Source organism: Cavia porcellus, unplaced genomic scaffold, assembly GCF_034190915.1.
Source record: "Cavia porcellus strain 051 isolate PalLab524CR breed Dunkin Hartley unplaced genomic scaffold, mCavPor4.1 scaffold_33, whole genome shotgun sequence".
NCBI classification, from domain to species: Eukaryota; Metazoa; Chordata; class Mammalia; order Rodentia; family Caviidae; genus Cavia; species Cavia porcellus.
This window is the reverse complement of record NW_026947516.1, coordinates 25,518,406-25,540,598: the sequence shown is the minus strand read 5'-3', so window position 1 is coordinate 25,540,598 and position 22,193 is coordinate 25,518,406. Positions and strand designations below refer to the sequence as shown.

The 22,193-nt window shown below is 43.7% G+C and overlaps 1 protein-coding gene across 1 annotated transcript; it reads right to left on the bottom strand.

The window, feature by feature from the left end:
• Positions 1-9,927: 9,927 nt before the first annotated feature.
• On the bottom strand, positions 9,928-12,821 carry Sat1 (spermidine/spermine N1-acetyltransferase 1). Its single transcript, XM_003466406.5, has 6 exons — positions 12,576-12,821; positions 12,362-12,413; positions 12,193-12,276; positions 10,707-10,808; positions 10,574-10,614; positions 9,928-10,448 (listed from the first exon to the last, which is right to left on the bottom strand). Exons 1-6 carry the CDS (start codon positions 12,639-12,641, stop codon positions 10,278-10,280), a joined length of 516 nt encoding a protein of 171 aa, XP_003466454.1. The 5' UTR covers positions 12,642-12,821; the 3' UTR covers positions 9,928-10,277.
• Positions 12,822-22,193: the final 9,372 nt, after the last annotated feature.

The following is a 22,193-nucleotide window of genomic DNA, read 5'->3' as shown; positions in this document are numbered from 1 at the left end:
GCAGGAAACAAGAATTAGGCATCTAGCCTATCTTTTGTAGGGAATGATGTTAGGGTTACACCTCGATGTCCCTGAATCCTGGTGTACTCATAGGTGGGGCTTCAGGGGGGAGACTGGATTGTGGATGTGATCCTGGATTAGTCCATTGATGGGTTTATAGCTGGGTGTGATACAGGAGTTGAAGCCTGGTGTGAAGAGGTGGGTCATGGTGGGCGTGACCTGCAATGGTTTATATCCCTCCTCCTTCCTTGATCCCTCTCTGCTTCCTGCCACCATACCATGGACTATTTCTCCTCTGTGATGCACCTCTACCATTCCACCCTGCCTTGGAGCCAGCTGACTATGGACTGAAACCTCTACCAACTGTGAGTTGTGGATTTGGGGTATTGTGTCTCAGGGATGAAAAACGAAGATAAGAAATTCCCTTTGCAAAAGCATCCTAGCTCATAAATAAAGAAGAAATAACAGAAATAAGGCTGGGCATGGTGATGCACACCTATACTTCCAGCACTCAGGACGCTGAGGCAGGAAGATCACTACCAGTTGAAGGCCAGACTGGACTACACAGTGAGTTCCAGGCCATCCTGGAATACATAGCGAGATCCAGTCTCAGAAAACAAACAAAAAAAGAGAAATAGAATATCACTATTCTGTAACTCCTAATGAGTTGATGGACCTAAATATTCTTATTAACCAATAGCAGCACAGACCTCTACCCATTCACCTCTTGATGGAAAAAAATCACTTACCTGATAACCTTTGGCATTTTTTATTTTCACACAGTGTGGGGAATTGATCCTGGGGCCTTGTATATTCTAAGCATGTGCTCTGCCACTGAGGCATATCCCCAGCTTTGTGGTACTGTTTATTTTATTTTAATTTTTGGGGGGTCTTTGAGACAGAGTCTCCCTATGCATTCCAGGCTGGCCTTGAACTCCCAGTGAGCCTTCTGCCTCAGCCTACTGTGTGCTGTGATCACAGGTGTGTGCTCCATGGCACTTAAAAAAATCAGACAGGAGACAGTATTGCATAATGGTTAGAGTAGTGTTTCTTAAACTTAAGTAACATGTAAACTTTTAATTATTATTTTTATTTTCTGGACCCCTTTTAAGGAAAATAGGATTCTCAGACCCCTGGTGGTGATTGAAATTACATTTACTATATTACTAATAAACATACAACTGGGTGCAAACACTTTTTATGTTTACTGCTTCTATACAAGTATGAAACCAATACATTATTACAAATCAAATATGAACCTTCCAAACTAATAAAGCTCAAACAGCACTGATTTCATGGGAGGGGAGAGGTTTCCACTGAAGTTTGCTTTTTTTTTTTTTTTTTTTTTTTTGGTCTTTTTCTTTTTTATCGGTACCGGGGATCGAACTCACGATCCCCTGCTTGCAAGGCAGGTGCTTATGCCATTGAGCTAAATCCCCATCCCCCTCTTTTGTATTTTTTGTTTGCTTTTTTGGGGGGAGGGCTTCCGCTGAAGTGAAATTGCCCCCTTGCAAGGACTCTAGAACTCCCAGTTAGTGTGGATGTTCTTTGGTTTCTGCACAGCATGGAGTAGGATGATGATTCTTCCAACCACGCTTCACTATATGGTTGGAGAATGGTGGCACACAGTTATCCTTTCAGTTCTTTGAAGGCTGAGGCAGGAGGTTTGCCATGAAGGAAGACTGCCATGAGTTCAAGGCCACTCTTGGCTACATAGTGAATTCAAGGGCAGACTGAACTGCATCGTGAGGCCATCTCAAAAACTCATCCAAAGACGCTTCCCCTGCATGCAGTGCCCCGTGGACCACCTGATCCTTGCTTGCCAAGTGCTCATTGGGAACTGCACTATGCCTGGGTGAGCTGTGGATTCTCCAGACAGTGACTCTGGAGCCTGCTTCACTTTGGAATGCACATGAGTAGGCTGTCAGGGTGGGGCATTAGGATTTTTCAAAATGTTTCTAGCTGCAGTGACATGGTGCTCATTTGTAATCCCAGTACTTGGGAGGCTGAGGCAAGAGAATTGTTGGAAGTTTGAGGCCAGCCTGGACTACAGAGTGAGCTCAAGGCCAGCCTGAACTACATATACATAGTGAGACCCTGTCTCAAAAAGACAATAAAAAATGTTTCTAGTGTGTGGCCAGTCCTGAGATCACTGACTTCGATGATTCAGAAAATGCTTATACTGATTATTCCTCAGTCTATAAGCTGAAAGAAACACAACATTCAGTCATTCTTATAGAGTTTTGAAGTCGTCTGAGAAACAGGAATCCCCCAGCAACAATGCAGTTGCTTTGGAGCTTGTGTGGCCTTAAACAATTTAATGTGTCTGAGATTTAGTTTCTCAATAGAAAAAAACCTAGAAACTAGGCATGGTGGAATGTGCTTGTATTCTCAGCTACTTGAAAGCCTGAGGCTGGAGGATCACTTGAGTCCAGGGTTCAAAACCAGCCTAGACAACATAGTGAGACTCAGTATTTTTTTAAAAAGTGCCAGTCGGGCATGGTGGTGCATGTCTATAATCCCAGCAATTTGGAGACTGAGGCAAGAGGATTGCCAGGAGTTCAAGGCCAGCCTGGGCTACATAGTGAGTTTGAGAGCTGCCTGGACCACATAGTGAAACCCTGTGTCAAAAAAATGCCATACTGGTGGCACATGCCTGAAATCCCAGGACCCAGGAGGCTGAGGCAGGAGAATCACAAGTTTAAGGCAGATCTGGGCTACAAAGAGAGTTCTAGGCCAGCCTGGAATGCATAAAGAGACCCTGTCTCATGCACACACACACCCAGAAAGAAATTGATAGCAGTATCTGTTATGGCTGTATCTAGATGTCTCCCTCAAACCACATGCACTGATTGGTGGGGCTTTGGAGGGGTGAGTGGATCATGAATGTGTGATACTGGATTAGTTTGCAATGGGTTTAAAGCTGGGTGTGATGTTGGGAGGTGAAGCCTGCTGGGAGAAGGTGGGTCACTGGGGTGTGGCCTGGAGAGTATATGTATCCTCTTCTTCCTCCCTTGAGCCCTCTCTGTTTCCTGCCACTGTGGCATGAGTTACTTCTCCTGTGCCACCCTCTCTGCCATGCTGACCTTCCTTGGACACAGCTGACTATGGACTGAAACCTCTACAAACTGTGAGCCTAAATAAACCCTTCCTTCCTTAAATTGTAGCTGTCAGGTATTTTGTCCCAGCAACTAGAGTTAGAATGAGACAATAATGTATATAAATTATTATACACTTAATTCATGCTTTCTTTATTATTGGTTTATGTTTGCAGTACATGATATTCGCATTTGTTTTAGGGAATTGATACATATATATAACTAATCTTGATCATTTTTGATCCCCTTCCCAAACCACCATCTCTCTTCCCCTTCTCCATCTTCAAAAAGTCTGGCTTCATTTAATTCTTTCATTTTGTTTGAGGCAGAGTCTGACTGTGCAGTATACATTGGCCTTGAACTCACAGCAATTTTTCTGACTCTGCCTCCCAAGTGCTGGGATTACAGGCATGTACCACCACATGTGGCCAGTTTATTCTTTAATTTATTGAGGTATTTAATATTCTTCGTCTGATTTATTCCACTTAGCATTATGGTCTCAAGACCTATTTTTCTACATTTTCTATCCTTCTTTATGGCTGAATGAAATTCTCTTGGGCACAAACACCACATTTTCTTTATCCATTCATCCACTGAAGGGCATTAAGCTGTTTACAGAGATTACCTATTTTGAACTGTGCTGCGACAGGCATGAGGACACAGGTATCCCTGTAGCATGGTGTCTTTAGCTCTTTTGGGAACAGGCCCAAGTTTCCGGTAACGTTAGCTGTTAATGTTAGCTATTATGTTGATAACCATCTGGAAGCTACCAAAACACTGCTTGCCAGATAAAAACCACAGAAAGAAAGAGCTGATGGGAAAATATTAGAGCAAGGGCATGTGGTGGCCTTTGATAGGGGGGACAACAAAAGCAATGATGAGTGGGTTTGTGAGGATGTGGGCTGCCTGTCAATCTGAGCTGCGGGTAACAGCTGACTGGCTTGGAGCCCAGACTGGACACTCCAAAGGAAAGGAAGAGAATGAAGCATAGGGTCACCTGAAGTGACAGCTCAGGAAGAGATAATGAAGGAATGAAAAAACAAAGATGGCGCCTGTCAAGCAGATGAGATTCTGGTGGCAGACGTGGCCACCGGCAGAGGCTGAATAAGGCCTTGCCTACCAGGCCAGGAGGGATGCACGGCTGGTTCCCAGGGCATGGCAGCCATTTGCCTTAAGGAACAATGACATCTGTTCTAGAGCCTACTACAGTTGTTTGTTCTTGCCCCTGCTGAGTACCTGGTACAAAGAAGACTCCCTAGTATTGACAGAATGGATCTAAGGCATCACCAAATCATTAAGTTTCTTCTGGATTGTTTATTTTGCATTTCTGTGAAAAACACCCTGCTTTTTTGTTTGTTTGTAGTTCATACTAGTCTAGAACTCATCATGCATCCCAGGCTGACCTCATATTTGTGGCAATCCTCCTGCCTCTGCCTCCAGAGCCCTGGGATTGCAGGTGTATGCCACCACACCCAGCTTTACTACCCTGCTTTCTTTCCTCAGAAAGACTGGCACCCACTGAAATCTAAGCGGTTGATGATCTTGGGCTCTGGTTGGGACAGTGACAGATCATGGCTTCACTGTCAACCCTGTCGTCATATCAATAGCAGGATGTCTTAGGACTGCACATGGACACACCTAGTTACTGCTTGTTTTAACAGTGTCAAAAATTTGATTCATGTCTTTTAGGGACATCCTAGACTTAGCAAGTAACAGTTGTTTTTAAAAACAAAAAGAGTGTAATCCAAAATATCCTGATGTAATAATTGGCAAGTCTTCAGTCTTGAAATACCATTGCTCCCAAGTGATTATGTCAGACATAATATTTTAGTAAAATAGTGATCTTAAAGCTATTTCTCCAGGGGTGTTGCTCACATGGATTGATTTTCTTTGCCAGGTTTATCACTGTTGTTTCTTTTTACATAATTTACCTATAATATGTCCTTCTTGGTGACTTCAAGCTATATAGATTTTGCTTCAGAGTTCAAATTCTTTTTTTCCCCTTTGGTATTTTGAGGCAGGCTGTGTAGTCCAGGCTGGTCTCAAATTTGGAGCAATCCTCCTGCCTCAGTCTCTGAAATGCTGGGATTACTGCTATGTATGTCCATGCCCTACTTTACAGTTCAGTGTTTAAAGAGGTGTTTTCGTAATTGATTTGCATCTTTATTGGGCAAATGTTGTGGGATTTCAGGTTCTAAACTTTATACTTTTTTATTTAAAAATATTTTTATTTCTGACCATTTTTTAAACACAGGGTGTATAGTTTAGGTGATCTGTATAGTTTAGGTGATCTCAAATTCAAAATCCTCCTGCCTCATCTTCTTGAGTACTGGAATTATAGGTATATGCCACCAAGCCTGGCTTAATCCTAATCTTTTGTTTTGTCTTGTGATAGGGTCTCACTATGAAATTCAGGCTAGTTTTGAACTCACTATGTAGTCCAGGCTTGCCTTGAACTCATGGTGATACCCCTGCCTCAGCCTCCCAAGTCCTAGGATTATAGACATGTGCCACTGTCTTAGTTACTTTTCTCTCATTGGAACAAGATACCTGACACCCAAAATTAAGGAAGGAAAGGTTTATTTAGCTCACAGTTTGTGGAGGTTTCAGTCTATAATCAGCTGGCTCCAAGGCACAGGGGCAAGCGTTAATGGTGGCAGAGGATAGCAAAAGCAACAAGAGCAAAAAAGGGAGGAAGAACAAGTCTCTTTTCCCCCTTATATGGTAAGTAGGTTATCCCTACCCCAGAGCTGGTATAGCACTCACAAAATCTCTGTGCCCTCCTTTTGCACAGGATGAGGATGTTTACAAAGTAAGGACCTAGGCTCCCTGCTGACTCCCTTAGTTAAACTTCTAAACTTCTGTTCTAACTGATTCTGTTTTGCTTAGTCACATTTGGTTTTATTCTCTTCAAAAAAAGTAATAAGAACCGGGAGAGTAATAAAACCCAAAAAGTCTAATTGTTATTGTAAAAAAGAGAGGAAAGGAAGGTGGACTAAGGATACAACCGCAGGTACGTTCGAGTGTGTAGGATGGAAAGCCGTATTACTGAGCTTTTGTTGGATCATTGAACGGAACTGTCTCCAATTTCACTGTATGAATGTCCACTTTATATGCTTTAATTTTGTAATTTGGACAACTGTTCCTGGGAAGATAGTGTATAACCTATTAACTGGTGATTTCTTACTGTATATTTTTTTCTTGAAATACTGTATTATTTGTACCTTTTTACTGCTTTGTTTTTTTATGTCCTTTCTTTTTTTCCCTTTAAATAAAAAAAAACTTCTAAACTTCTCAAGTTGACACAATGTGTCAACCATTACAGCCACTAAGCAAGGCTTAGTCCCAATCTTTTACAATGAAACAGTCACACAAACCAAAATATAACTTAAAAAAAGGAAGGCCAGGAACCCCTCTAGTCCCTTGTGTGTTAGTTACTTTCTTATCACCCAACTCCCACAGCTCTAAAGAGAAGTTTATTTTGGCTCACAGTTTGTGGAGGTTTCTGTCAATAGTCAGCTGGCTTGAAGGGAGGACAACATGACAGAGGGGAAGAGGGGCAGCATGGCAGAGAGTCATTGCAGAGGAGAAACAGTCCACAGTGTGGTAGGCAGGAAGCAGAGAGAGAGATCAAGGAGTGAGGAAGGAGATGCATTCTTCCAGGGCACACACCTAGTGACGTACCTCTTCCCACCAGGCTTCAGCTCCCAACATCACATTTAGTTATAACCTCATCAGTGGACAAATGCACTGAAGAGAATCATGCCTCCATGATCTAGTCACCTCCTAGAAATCCCACCTATGTGCATGAGGCTTTGGGGGAACATCTAGATGTAAACTATAACATCCTGCTACTCATAAGGCTGAGGCAAAGATGCCTTGAGGCCCAAGAGTGGAGCCAGCCTTGGTAACAGTGATACCACATTTGTTTGCTTGTTTTTGTTTCAGTTTGTGACTGAACACAGGCTCTCATGCATACTAAGCAAGTGCTCTACCACTTAGTTATACCCCCACCCCAAAAGACTATTTCTTAAAAAATAATGAGAAGTAAAGAAACACCCTTCCGACTCTATTGCCCAGGTCAAGAAAAAACTGTTGGAGGAGGGAGTGAAGGGAGAGTAGGGGAATGGAGAAAAACCCAAGATATATTATGTACAGGTAGAAATTCTCTATGATGAATGTGATCATTATGTCTGTCTAAAATGCACCAATAAAATCTGATTTAAAAAAGAAATTGTGCTGCATACAGAGGTGCACACCTGGAATCCCAGCTACTGAGAGGGATGAGGCAGGAGCATCCCAAGTTTGAGCTCAACTTGGGCAGTTTAGTGAGATCCTGTCTCAATAAAAAGGGCTGGGGGTGTAGCTCAGTGGTAAAGCATTGTTGGGCTCAATTCCCAGTAAAATAAAACAAAAAAACAACTATTCCTGCCCCTTCAGGAGCCCCATCAAGTGCTAAGTTGCAATAACAACTGCCCCCCAAAGCAGGTACTCCTTTTATAGCAATGGTTTCCTTGTGTTTCTTTACAGTTTTAGTTTCAAAATGTCCATCAATAGACATGATAGTTCATCGCTTAAAAACTTTGACTTTTTTTTTTGAGACAGGGTCTCATTATGAACTCTCAGCAGTCCTCCTGCCTCAGCCTCCCAAGTACTGGGATTACAGCATGCACCACCATGTCTGGCCTTGATGCTTTTTTAAATCCATAGAAATTAGCTCTCTAAAAGCTCTGCATCAGTGCTAGTGAGGGAGCTGGCCACCATTCTTCCAAGGACACTTCTTGGCAGATTTGGTCAGAATTGGCAGCTTGTTTTCAGTGGAATTTTTACTTGACTCCCGCAGTCCCTTCATTTCTAGTTTCCTTTGCTCTTGTCTTCTTTTCCTGCTCTTTCTTTCTTGCCTCTCTCTTGGTCCTGTCTGTAAACAGGGCAGGTTGGGATGTTGTGCAGCATGTTCTGTTGGGTTGGCTCCCCGCTGGCTTCTGGATGGCACCCCAGAATCTTGCCTAAAGGCACCTATGCCAATGACATGCCCAAGGGGACGTGCTTGGGGCCACACAATTGCTTGTTTTGTGGGTGGCTTGGCTTCCAGCTGTGTCCTTATAGTTCATTCTCATCAGGGTAGCAGGGCAGGGCAGTCCTTGTAGCCAGCCATCTAGGGACAAAGAAGTCAACTTGTCCCAAAGCCCAAGGCCAGAGGCACTATGCGTATTGTGAGTCTGTGGTGCAGGAGCATGGAATGTACCTCAGGGGCTCACAAAGAACAGGATCTTGTTCAGGTCTCAGGCCTGGCCTCCAGCTCGCAATGCTCAGAGAAAGGCTCAAACTGCACAGCCAGACTCACAACCGCCTCCACACTTTACACTCAAAGCATTCTCCAAAGTGGACAGAAAAGCTTCACGAAAGCTTTCCTCTTGCCAGGAGTGCTGGCACACTCTTGTAACCTTAGTACTTGGCTGAGGCAGGAAGATCCAGGATTCCTGGAAGTCTGAGGCCAGCCTGAGCTACATAGTGAGTTCAAGCTGGCCTGAACTACATATTGAGATCCTGTCTCAAGAAACAAAACAAAAAAGCTTTCTTGATAGCACTGGGCCTTTAAGGCTGAACTCTTAAGAAGGATGAGAAAATAGTTACGTAGTAACTCAGTTAAGTTACTCAATACTGTATTTAAACATAGTCAGCATACAGTTGTTTTCCTCTAAAAGGCCCAGTTCCCCAAACACAATTTTCCAAATATCTTGCTTCTGTTACAAGGCTCTTTGTGTTTCATCATTTTTGCCATCCTTCCTGTGTCACTTGCTGGGCTAGCAGGGTCCCAGATGGGAGCTGACCATGTAAACCTATTTCTTGGTATGTTCTTTGCACCATAAATCCCAAAGTCCTCCTGTGTTATAGGACCCCACTCTTCCAGGAGCTGCCTCCTAACTTAGGAAGCCGGAAGAGATGCTGATAGGAATGCAGGAACCTGGAAAGCCCAGTTAGTCCTCTCCTGGGGAACAGGGAGCTATTGTCTTTCAGGTGGCTTACAACTCTCTCAGGAATCCTTATTCTTAGACATTGATCTACAGTGGTTCTTATCAATTATCATTACTGTAGAAATTAGTGGGTTTAGGAATGTAGGTCAACATGAGTAATAAAGGGTTCACATGTCTAAGGGGAAAACTTTTTCTTTGCCTCTTCTGTTCATTTTCAGCCCTTGATAAAGCCTTTATTTCCTCTCCCTGGTACTTTGAAGCTCACTTATTGTTTCTCTACTATAGAAGCCCTGTTCTGTTAACACAGTGCTGTGAACTTATCAGATTTGTCCTGTGTCACACTTCATTTGCAAGTTTCCTTTTAATTCCCTAACTTCCCATAAGGAATGTGCCATCTTGGCTGTGAGGAGGTAGGGTGTGGCGTAGGGGCAAAGAGCTTGCCTAGCACGTGGGAGGCCCTGGGTTTCATCTCCAGATTGCAGCAATAAAAGAAATCAGAAATGAAACAAGCATTTTATGTGGGATGGGATTTTTCCCTTTGATTTTCATTGTTTCATAATTCTTCCTCCACTTGGACTTTCTCATCGTAGGCCTTTTTTCTAAGCTGGCTTTTTGAACCCATGTTCTTGAAAATTTCTGTCAGATGATGTGTACAGTGCTATTGAAGGAAAGTCAAGTTTCGTATGTTGTTACAAACTTTGGAATTCAATGTGACCATAAAAATTATAAATTGGGTTCAAGACTGTCTTTAAGTGATTTTTGTTATCTAATGTTTGGATCATTTTTATTTTACATTCCTCAACAAGGAAAATGTATGTAGATGGAAAGATTAGTAAAAGTGCTTCCACAAGCAATTAAATCAAAGAGTAGTTTATTAAAAAAGAATCAAAACAGAAACTCTAAGTACCAGTGTGTACATTGTACACATTTAAATGACTCACAAGAATGAAGTTTTTTTTCATATAAAGATCACACCACCTTGTTGTTTATCAAAAGATGTTAAAGGAGAAATTTGACTCCAAACTGCATACATGACTACCATTTGAAACAGACCACATTTCAAACATGCAACAACGCCACTGGTAATAAAGCTTTGGAATGGGTGCTCATTCTATTATTTCACTACAAACAGGATAGAAAGCAAAGTAAGTCAAGAATATATTCTAAAATAGAATGGAGGTTGTAATCGCTCCACCAGCACACCTCACTCCTCTGTGGCCATTTTTAGCAAGTATTCCTTGTCAATCTTGAAGAGTCTCCACCCCTCTTCAGTGGACAGATCAGAAGCGCCTCTTCTTTTGTAGAAGTTGATAGATGGTTCATTCCATTCTGCTACCAAGAAGTGCATGCTGCTGCAGCGACACTTCATGGCGACCTATTGGGAGAGAAAATACCAACTGGTTGACATTTCACCTGCTTTCCAAAAACCAATTTTGAGTCAGTCACTGACATCACCCAGTCACCCCTCCAAATTGAGAAACCCAAAAAAGTAGGCCATACCTGGCTTAGATTCTTCAAAATTTCTGATCCTATACCAAAACCTAAAAGGAAGAAGGGCAATTGAAAACTACTGTAAGGACTTAAGAGGTTCATTTTAGACGCCCCCCCCACAGTCCAGATCACAACTGTGTACCTCTGTAATCGCTCATCACGAAGAAGTCTTCAAGATACAGTAATTTGCCAATCCATGGGTCATAGGTAAAATAGTACATGGCAAAACCAACAATGCTGTGTCCTGGAATAAGAGCATGTAGGTGAGACAGAGGGAAGAAAAACAATCCAATACAGTTGTAGCTGCAGAATCAGAGGCCTATGGTAGGTTTTAAAGAAATGCACATGCATGTAACATTACAGAGACAAGAAGACACTCTGCTGGGCTGCCTCCTGACCTTTACCTTAGAGCAGTCCAGGCCACTGTGGGAGGAGCTCACTGTTCTTAAACACAACTTTGCAAAAAGCACACATTAGAGGCAGCTGAAGCCAGGCTACAACTGGGGACTGGCTACTCTGTGGTCAGCTGGGCCTCACACTCAGGAAGTGAGAATGCTTTCATTACTTGCCAGAGCAAAAGTGCTACGGTCTTAAACTACAGAGCACACACATTATTCACATCCTAATAATATACTTGTATGCTGACTTGGGAATAAGTCGGGTTTACACGGCAGTTCAGAATAGTAAACATTTGGGAGTTTACCAACTCTTGCTTCCTTAAGGTCAGAACATCAGGCCAAAAGCACAATGTTTAATTTCAGAACTTGCCTTCCAATTTAAATATTTTTGATTTATTCTCCCCAGTTTTTAAGCCAGAAGAAGTAAGCAATACCCAGAACTGGGTATTATGTAACATCCACGTACTTCGAAAAAAACATGGTGCCCCTCTTTAGCCCCAGCTCATTTCTTCTAGCTTGGGGAACAGCTGTCATAAAGAAACTTGTGTACCCACCCAAACTTCCCCTTTTAGCTGTCTTGTGACCAGTCAACAGGGGCCAGAAAAAAAAAGTACCTCTTATGAGGTGTCCACAATTCCAAATGAAGGCAAAGGTTTCAAATTAAACTTTCTAGCCATTTATATCTCTTTGCAAACAGACAGGAAGCGAGTATGATAGGGTTTTCTGATCTACCGTGTTTTAAGTGTGCGATAATAGGACCTTACCTCATTTATCATGATCATCTACTTTATTGTGTAAAGGATCTTTTAGTTACCTCCCCGCCCATCCATGTACACGGAAGGGCCATGTACATGGCGAAGCTAGAGACTGTAACCTGAAGATTGGGACAAATTAAAGAAAAAAATGTGATTTAACACGATTACAAAAAAAAAGGTTAGGTTAGGGTCAAACAAGAAACCATTTTATGAAACTGAACAACAACAAATGACATTATACCTAACTCTTCCGGGTCTCCACAGCAAGGCTTACTTAAACAGCTCTTTTAACCCGCCCTGTTATAAAATACAGCATAGCAGTTTTTTCCTTAGTAACCTGAACACCAGCTGGCGAGGACTCCCCGCCAGCTTGTCTAGTGACCTCAGCCGATGTGCTCGGGGCTTCTACACAGCAGGCGCTACAAGTTTTACACAACACTCGCTCTCTCCGCTTCCGGGCAGGGCGAGGGGTTACCTTCCGGAGTCCAGTGCTCTTTGGGCACTTCTGCAACCAGGCAGTGATAGAAGGGGTGCTCTCCGAAACCATCCTCTAGGAGATCTGCAAGAAGTGGCAGGGGCAGCATTGGCCTCCGGGCTGGTGACGGGTACCGCCACCGGACCCCACCCCGCCACCGAGGCGTTACCTTTCTCGGTTAACATCACTTGGTCTTCCATATATTCATATTTAGCCAGTTCCTGGAGCGATGCACATAGAAGAGAGGAGAAAAGAAAATGAGGACCAGCTCAGAGGCGGGGAACCGGGAGGCTCCGCCGATCAGGTCCCGGGGGAGGGGACAGAGCAAGGACCTCAAGCCGCGGCCACCCTCTGCCCCAGGGCAACCGTGGGCCTCCCGTTACCTTGATTAGCCGCAGGATGTCACTGCAGTCGGCGGCGGTGGCCGGGCGGATCACGAATTTAGCCATTTTCGTCTTTTGCTTTTCTTCCCTTTGCGGACTAGGCCCCTGTACTTGAACAGCAGGAGGAGGTGGTTCCTCATTCGTCTCCCGGGAGCGTCTTCTTCTCAGTCAGGCTGGCACCATGACCTGGCGAACCTCGGTAAGTGACGGAAATCGTTCAAAGCTGCAAAAAACGAGCTGTGTGCGGGAGCTGCAGCGGAGCGTGCTTTTACCTCGAAGAAGCCCCGCCCCAGGCCGTGAGACTGAAGGAGCTCGTCCAATGAGGTCGCGGCTCCGCCCCTTCCCGGCACTGCCCTCTCTTCCGGGCGCTGATGTGAACCCTGAGGCTTGAGCAGGGGAGGAGGGTCAGCGGCGAGGTGCGCGGGGAGGTTTTCCAGCAGCGCCCTCTGGCGGCGCCTTGGATGACAGCCTCCCCGGAAACGCGACCTGGGTGTCGCACGTTCTGCAGTGACCTTTGGGGAAAGAAGAATCCCCTCCTCGGAGACCCATATTCCGGACCAGTGACTATGCTCTTTGCAACCCCCGTCAGACAGGGAAGCAAACGCAAAAGGCCCGATCTCACGCAATGGGCGAAGGTTTGGAGCAGCCGTTCTCAAAGCGTGGTCCCAGGCCCTCTGGGAGTGTCTTGAGGTCACTTGGCTTTTTCACTCTTGATGGAATTTTCCAGAGCCTGTGGGGCGTGACGTTGTCATCACTCTCATGACTCAAAGGAGTGTGCGTTTGTCTGTTTTGTTTCCTATGATTTCCTAAGGCAAGCTTTTGGATTCCTCAGTCATTTCTTTCCCGTAGACTTGTCATTTTTAGAATTGAAATGTCTTCCTCACTTTGTTTTGCTTCTTTACTTTCTTTTCCTTCTTGTGGAGAGATCCCTTCCTCATAATCATCTTGAAGGAAGGTCTGATTTTTTTCAAATGACCTCCCTTTGCTCACTTAAGTATTTTAATTCACTGCAGAATTCTTGAAGGATTTGTTTCCCTGTATATAGGGGTTTTGTTGTAGTTTTTTGTCCTTGTTTTGTCTTTTTGAGATAAGGATTTGCTATGCAGTTCAGGCTGGCCTTGAAACTCACTTTGTAGCTCAGGCTGGCCTTTAACTAGTGGCAACTCTCCTGCCTTATCCTCCTGGGTGCTTTGCCTTTCAATTTTGAAATAAATTGTTCATTTACAAGGTGTTTGAAGGTGTCATCACACTAATGACTAAAACAATGTCCTTGTGCACTGCATTTCCAGAAAGTTTGAAGGTACACATTCTTCTGCTTCTTCAATAGTTTTAAATGTCCTGAGACCCAAATGTTCAGGAACAATTGGATTAGAGGCTGGTTATTTCTAGATTGTTCTTGCTTGAGCCAGTATTCAAGCCTCCTAGGAACAACTGCTTTCACAACCCATTTTTTCCAGACAGATTTGAGTTTCTGCAATGAGCCAGAGGATGATTTCCACAAGAAGAGAAGGAATAAAAGGGGCCCACGGCATTCTTAGTGCGAGAATGAGAGTTTTGTTGCCCAGTGACCACTGCTGCCATCCAAAAGGTGCTCTCTGTCTCGGGTGACAGTGTCCAGTATGTGGAGGAGAGAAGTACCTTCTCTTACTTCTCCCACTTCTGGGGATTTCAGGCCTAGTGAGTCCCTGCAGGAGCTTAGGAAATGGCTTTTGCAGAGGTCTTTAAAACTAACACTGCCAGACATGGTGGCATACAGCCTTAATCCCAGCACTTGGGAGGCTACATAGTGAGTTTAAGGCCAGCCTGAACTGCAGAGTGAAGTCCTACTTCAAAAAAACCAAAAAGCAAACAAAAATTTAAAAACCACTGATCCTTGTCTGCTTGGGTTATTGAAAGCAGTGTTTTTCCTGACTCCTTGGGCCATGGCTCCTGGATGACTGCAGACCCTAACCCCCTTGGCTCTGTCTCTGTCTGAAACACAGAGCGCTTTGTTACGTATTGACAGCGCAAAATGAAACCTGCGCAATTAGGTACTCATGTCAGCTGCCTAACTGAAGCAAAGGGTAAAGACATTTTCTGTTTGGGTTAAGATTTTTAAACAGTGTACCTAGGATTTGGAAAAATCATATTGGCTAATGGGTCAAAGGTCAAGGATTAAAAAAAAAAAGGGTTGGGGATTTAGCTCGGTGGCATAAGAATCTGCCTTGCAAGCAGGCAGTCGTGAGTTCGATCCCCGGTAGCGATAAAAAAAAAAAAACCCACCAAGGTCAAGGATTTAGTGAGCCTTGTGCTAGGTATTTGAGTTCTGCAGCCAGCCCTGGAGATGTACTTTACTTTTCCAGGTGTGTTTGTAGGTTAGGATGGCATAGCCTAACCTCTGTGAGAAAGAATTGCTATAGCTGAGGCAAGAGGAGGGGGACTGTAGGAGGAAGAAGGAGGCTGAGGCAGGGTGGCCTAGTGTCCTGTGCTGGGTGAGACAGGGTGGAGGGCCCTTGGCCCAGGAGGTAGAGGAATTTCCCAACACTCAGCAGGATAGACAATGAAGGAGTTACTGATTCACTGCAGAAGAGCAGCAGGCTACTCCAAAAGATGGGGGAAGAGGTGGTTTTGTTGACTTTTTTTTCTGGTGGTACCAAAGACTGAATCCTGGGCCTTTGTTCTGATCTACATCCTCAGTGCTTTTTGAAATTATTTTTTATTTTGAGACAAAGGCTCACTAAGTGGCTAAATTGCTCAGGTTTGGCTGAAACTTGAGCTACTCCTGGCCGGCCTCCCAGAGTGCTGAGATTACAGGTATACATCACCATGTCTGGCTAAGGCTGGGATTCATATGTGTATGTATTTCCATTTTTGTAGCCCAGGCTGGCCTCAAACTAGGGTAATCCTTCTGTTTTTGCCTCTCTAGTGCTAGGAATGCCACCATGCCCCGCCTGAGGCTGGGGTTTTCATAAAGGATTAAAGATGTGGGGAAAGGTTATGTTGAATGTAGATATCTCAGGAGTGTGTTTTTCAGCATGCCTTGTTAATCATTCAGCACGTCTGCATTGTAACTGAAGTTGTATGTCGACCTTGCACTGGGCAGAAAGGCTTATTGTTATCTCGTGCTGTTGTTGTTTGAGACAGGGTCTCACTATGCAGTCCAGACTGACCTGAACTTGTTTATGCAGCCAGGCTGGCCTCGAACTCATGGCACTCCTCCTGCCTCAGCCTCCTGAGTTCTGGGTTAACAGGTGCATGCTACCATGCCTGGTTTATCTTGTGTTGCTTTGGTGAGGGATAGTGGATTATCTTATGACTGCTGAGTCAGGATTGCTTTGGGGGAAATTTGCTGCTGAAGGTTCTGCCCCTTATTTTGCTGAGAGCTAACCACCACATGATGCATCCATTGTCTGTTTGAGTCTTACAGTTTCTGTTTTGTAGTGCTGTATGTTAAATATAGGGCCCCATGAGGACTAAGCAAACACTTAACCAGTGAACTATTTCTCTAGTCTTTTTTTTTTTTTTTTTTACTTTAAGAAAGGGTATTGGTAGATTGCTTAGGCTGACCTCAAACTTATGGTCCTCCTGCCTCAGCCTCCTGAGCAGCTGGGATTACAGGTGTGCAACCTCATCTCCTGCTGTTAGCTTGATCTTTTCAGTTTAGAAAACCTGAGACTCACAGGGGTTACAAAATTGTCAAAGCTAAGAAGTGTACAGCTATGAACATTTACAATTTAAGATTGGTAGGATTTTTTTTGTTTTTGTTTTTGAAACACAATCTTGATATGTGACCCACGCTGCCCTCAAATTCACAGTGATTCTCCTGCCTTGGCCTACAGAGGGCTGGGATTACAGGCGTACACCATTACGCCTGGTTTGGGGTTGGTGGTATTAGCCCAGGGACCGCCACTGTCCACCTTGGATACTTTTTCTTTCAAGGTTCCACTGAAGCCAAAGCTTTTTTTTTTTTTGTCTTTTTCTTTTTTATCGGTACCAGGGATCGAACTCACGACCATACACTTGTGAGGCAGGTGCTTATGCCACTGAGCTAAATCCCCAGCCCCAAAGCCAAAGTTTTTTATGATGTCTCCCTTCTTCCATGCCACCAGAGTTACTCGAGTGAGGCTGTCTTCTATCTTCCCCTCTGTATTGCTCACCTATTGCTGCATAATGCATAACTGAGGCTTAGTTACCTGCACATTGGTCCTGTGGGCTCTGTGGGTCAGGAGTCCAGGCCTGGCTGGACTCCCTGCTCAGATGGCAGCTGGGCCACATCCTCCTGTGCAGTCTGGGCCTCTAAGCTCTTAAGCTGTTGATGCTGGCGGAATTCAGTTTCTGACTGAAGGCCTTGTCTTTCTGCTGGCTGTTGGCTGGAGCTGGCCTGCCTGTGCTGATATGTGGCCTTGCCCAGTACTATAGAGCTGTTTACAGAGCCAGGTGAGGACTTGGGAGGCTGAGGCAGGAGGATGATGATGGCTGTGAGTTGGAAGCCAGCCTGGGCTATGTAGCGAGTTCAGGATCAGCTCAAGCTACACAGATCCTGTCTCAAACAAACAAACAAACAAACAAGCATATATAATAATTCACAATAGGGAGTCTGTTAGCAAAATAGTGTCTTTTTACATTTTCTTCATTATGGTAGAAAACATACAATGTACAATTTATCATTTTCACCATTTTTGTTTTGTTCTGAGACAGGGTCTTATTATGTAATACAGGCTGGTTTTGAACTCTCAGGAATCATCCTGCCTCAGTCTCCTGGGTGCTGAAATTACAGGTGTGTACCACCATTCCTGGTTTCAAAATACACAGTTTAAAACTCATTTAATGTGATTGACCTCCTCCTAGCTGCACCCCCGCCTTATAGTTTTAAGCCAAGACTGACATCCTGGGCTAGAGATATAGCTCACCTGCCTGGCAAATACGAGGTCATGAATTCAATTCCCCGTACCAAGAACAAAAACAACAAAAACAAAAAACACCAACCAACCAACCAACCAAACAAACAAACAAACAAACAAACAAAAAACTCAGACTGGCATCCAGCAGTCTGCTCAGGGAGCAAGGCTCTAATATCTCATAGTTACTTAAGAGACCTGAAAAGTTCAGTCAGCCATCCTTAGGCCTCCTAAACTATCAACCCGTTGAATCTGGGTTTGGTGGTTACTCAGTAGTATTATAGGAAGTAACTGCCTGTTAGTGCTCAGAGTACAAGACACCTCAACTTTTCCTTATGGCCTCTGGGTCCATGCAATAGATTTGAAAGCTCACCATTCAGTCTATCAGTCTTTGTGCCATTTGCAAGCTGGCAATAAAGTATTAACAGAAAACCCAGAAGCACAGAATACTTCAAACAAGGAAATGCAAGAGTGTAAACTCTATCCAAGAAGCCTGTCTTAGTTACGTTCTCATTGCTAAGGCACAATACCCATCATCCGCAGCTCTAAGGAAGAGAAGTTTATTTAGACTCATAGTTTGTAGAGGTTTCAGTCCATAGTCCTTTGGCTCCAAGGCAAGGTGGCATGGCACAGAGACATCACTGAGGAGAAACAGTCTGTATTATGCTAGTGGGAGGCAGAGAGAAATCAAGGAGGAGGAAGGGCACAAACCCAGGCCACTGCCCCACTGACCCCAGGCCAGTGACCCACCTCTTCTCACCAGGCCTCACCTTCCAACATCATAACACAGCCTCTGTCTGGCCTGAAGAACAAGGATTATTCTCATGTTCTGACCCCAGTGCAAGCAATGTTCATTTGGTAGGCTGCTGCAGAGGAAGAAAGGAGATATACAACTAGCATTTCTTTTATTTTTTAATTTTTGCAGTGTTGGGATCGAACCCAGACTCTTGTAGGTGTTGGATAAATGCTCTCTCCAGATCCCAGAAACCAGAATTTCTTAGTGCTTACCATGAATGGGATCCCTTGCTTAGCACTTTGCAGATTTTTTTTTGAAACAAAGTCTTGCTATCTAGTACAGGCTGGCCTCAAACTTGCAGCAATCCTCCTGCCTCAGCCTCCCAAATGTTGGAATCATAGGCATGTGTCACCATGCCTGGCTACAGATGTGATTTTATTTAGCCTCCCTCACCCTGTAATAGGGATTGCACCTAGGGCCTTCACACTGAGCTACATTCCCAGCCTTTTTAAAAAATGTGTTTTATTTTGAGATAGGGTATGTGTAAGGCACTAAATTGGCTATGCTGGGTTTGAATTTGCAATCTTCCTGCCTCGCCCTCCCTGAGTGCTAGGATTATGGGTATGCACTACCATGCCCAACTTTATCTAGTTTTAATTTTCATCTGGTGTTACTTATTGTTTTGACATATGGCAAACTTTCTTATTGGGATTTTTTTTTGAGACAGGACCTCACTGTGTAGTTCATGCTGTCCTTGAACTTACTTTGTAGCCCAGGCTGGCCTTGAATTTAAAGTGATCCTCTTGCCTCAGCCTCCCAAGTGCTGGGATTACAGGCATGTGCCACCATGCCTGGATTTTTTTTATCTAGATTCTGTTAAATTAAAAGAAATACATGGTGCATAATGCAACAAAACAAAACAAAAACCACCAAAATAAACCCCCAAACCTTGATTGTACTTTTCCATTGTACACGTAAGGAAAATCTAAGAATAAAATCAGTATTTAAATAAAGCTGATCTAAAAATAAATAAATAAATAAAACAAGCTGGTCCTGGCGAGGTGTGGTGGTACACCCCTGCAATCCCAGCACTTGAGAGGCTGAGGCAGGAGAATCACCTTGAATTCAAGGCTAGCCCGGACTACATAGCAAGACACTATTTCAAAAAAAAAAAAAAAAAACAGAAACCAAAAAAGGTATAAAAATAAAAAATAATGCTGGTCTGAAAGCCCGGGAAGTGTAAGAGGTTTTTTTTTTTTTTTCCTTCAGTGTCTTTTAAGTCTGTTGTTGAGATTTCTTTCCTTGTGGCTCCTCAATCCAAAATCCTTATCAGCTAAGGAAACGGAATCCCAGAGAGGCCAAAGTACTTGTGCATAGTTACACAGTTACACTGCTAGAACAAGAAGTACAACTGCGTCTCCTTTTAGCCTTTTCCTACGCCACTATGTAATTACCGGCTTCATGGGTCCCATGGCAAAAATGGTAAATAGAAAAAGAGATACTTTGTCAAATTCTGTCCAAAGGTAAAGAAAAAAAAAAAACATTTGTTCTACTTACAGATGAAGTTTCATTAGTACATGTCTTGCATATTATTATTATTATTATTTGTCTTTTTGAGACAGGGTCTCAGTATGCAGTTTAGGCTGGCCTTGAGCTCACTTTGTAGCCCAGGCTGCTGGTCTCGAATTTCCAACTATCCTCCTGCATCGGCCTCCCAAGTGCTGGGATTACAGGCATGTGCTATGATGCCCAGCTTGTTTTGTGTATTATCCTGTTGACTGAACATGCATACTACTGAGCTCAATCCCCGGCCTGGTCCATGTCTTGTTTTTGTTTTGAGGCAGGGTCTCACTATGTAGCCTAAGATGGCCTCAAAGTCCCAGTGATCCTCCTGCCTCTGTCTTCTGAGTGCTGGAATCACAACTGTGTGCCACCACACCTGACAAAAGCAGGGATCTTGAGGCCAGGCGGATCTGGATGAAAATTTCACCGCTGCTAGCTATTAGCTACATGATTTTGGACAAGGTTCTTGAGCTCAGTGTGCATCTGTGTAAAATGGAGTTAGTGATCATAGTTTCCACCTCTTAGGTTGTGACTGTTCAATCACTTGTAAAGCCCTTTGTAGAGTGCTTAGATATAGGAGGCATCCTTTAAGTGTTTGTTCCTTCCTGGCTTCCTGGTCATGTAAGAATTACAGCTAACTGAATTAGGAAGAATAGTTGTGAATGGCCTAGTGGGGAAAGGGTTTGTGTCTATGCCTGTTTTATCTTATCCTGATTCAGGCTCGTTTTCTTCCTCTTTTCCTCTCCCACCCTCTTGTCCCTTCTTTTTCTAGTTGAGACAGGGTCTCACTATGTAATTTAGGCTGGCCTTGAACTCACTGTGTAGCCCAGGCTGGCCTGGAACAAATGGTGATCATCCTGCCTCAGCCTCCCAAGAAGCTGGCCCATGTTAGTACTCCTGGCTTTGCAGTGACTCTCGTTGATATTTGCCAACCACTGACGTCCATTCCAGGGGACACGGAATAAGGACTCCTCACAGGGACTGGTACTCAATGGTGTGATTCCTCCTGCACTTCGCTTAGAGCAGGTTATCTACCTGACCAGATATCAAGTGAACAAGGTCCATCACCTAGGATAAACCTCTTACACCTTTTTCTTTCTTTCAAAGTAGAACTCAGCGGGGAATGGTAGTGAATGCCTGTAACCCCAGAACTCAGGAGGCTGAGGCAGGAAGATTACCAAAAATTCAAGGCCAGCCTGGGCTACATAGTGACACAGTGACTCGAAAAGAAATAAGGAGCTAGACCTCACACATAACCTAATAACATTTAACTTTAAACCACACTTGGAGATTTTTTTTTTAAAGGAGAAAGAGTAGGGAAAAGATGAAAGTAGAGAAAATGTTGCAAAGGAACATGTCAAAGCACACTTCTTTCCTTTCTCCTTTTTATATGTATTTTCAGTAGTGCCAGATGGGGGCTGGAAATCATGCATTTATAGTGCTTCCATTCTGGGCAGGATGGCAGATGGAACAATTGCCCAAGCTTTCTTTCATTCCTAGTTTCTAAAGTCTTAGTCAAAACCAAAAAGAAGCCAGATATGACAGTGTACAACTTCCAGCCCAGCCCAGGCAGTTTAGTGATTCAGCAAGACCCCGTCTGCAGATTTAAAGAAGGGACTGACAATGTAGCTCACCAGAAATAGGGGAGTGGCATCTTTAATGCACTGAAATAAAACACTGTTAACCTGGACATTTTCTTACCTTGGATGCCCAGAATCAGACCCAGAGTTTTGTGCATGCTAGGCACTGTCACAAACTGTTACATTCCAAACCCAACCTAGACGTTTTTGTTTTTTTGAAACAAGGTCTCATTACATAATGCAGACTGGCCTTGAACTTACTATGTAGCTCAGACTTGCATAGAACTAACCATGATCCTCCTGCCTCAGCCTGCAGAGTGCTAAGATCACAGGTGTGTACCATCATACCAGGCTAGATATGTTTTCCAGTATTAAAGATTAAATCCAGGGCCTTTGCACATATCCCAGGCCTTTTTTTTATTTTGAAAAAGCATCTAATAGGATTAAAAATAATTTCTTAAGGATGCAAGGTTAAAAAAATTCCTTTTGGTGGATTCAATAGGTTCAATGGATAAAGAACAGGTGGCATATACACAATGGAGTGCATCTCTGCCATAAAGAAGGATATGTTTGAGTCATTCATAGGGAAATGGTCACTCCTGGAAATGACAATGCTCAGTGAAATAAATCAGACATAGGGGGCTGGGGATTTAGCTCAGTGGCATAAGAACCTCCCTTGCAAGCAGGCAGTCATGAGTTCAATCCCCGGTACCGATAAAAAAAAAGAAATAAAAATAAATCAGACATAGAAGATTAAATATTACATAGTTTCTCTTATATGAGCTCAAAATATAAGTAATTTAAAGAGCAAAATCAAAGATAAGCAGGGAGGTAGACTTTTTGTAGATGGGAAAGGGATGAA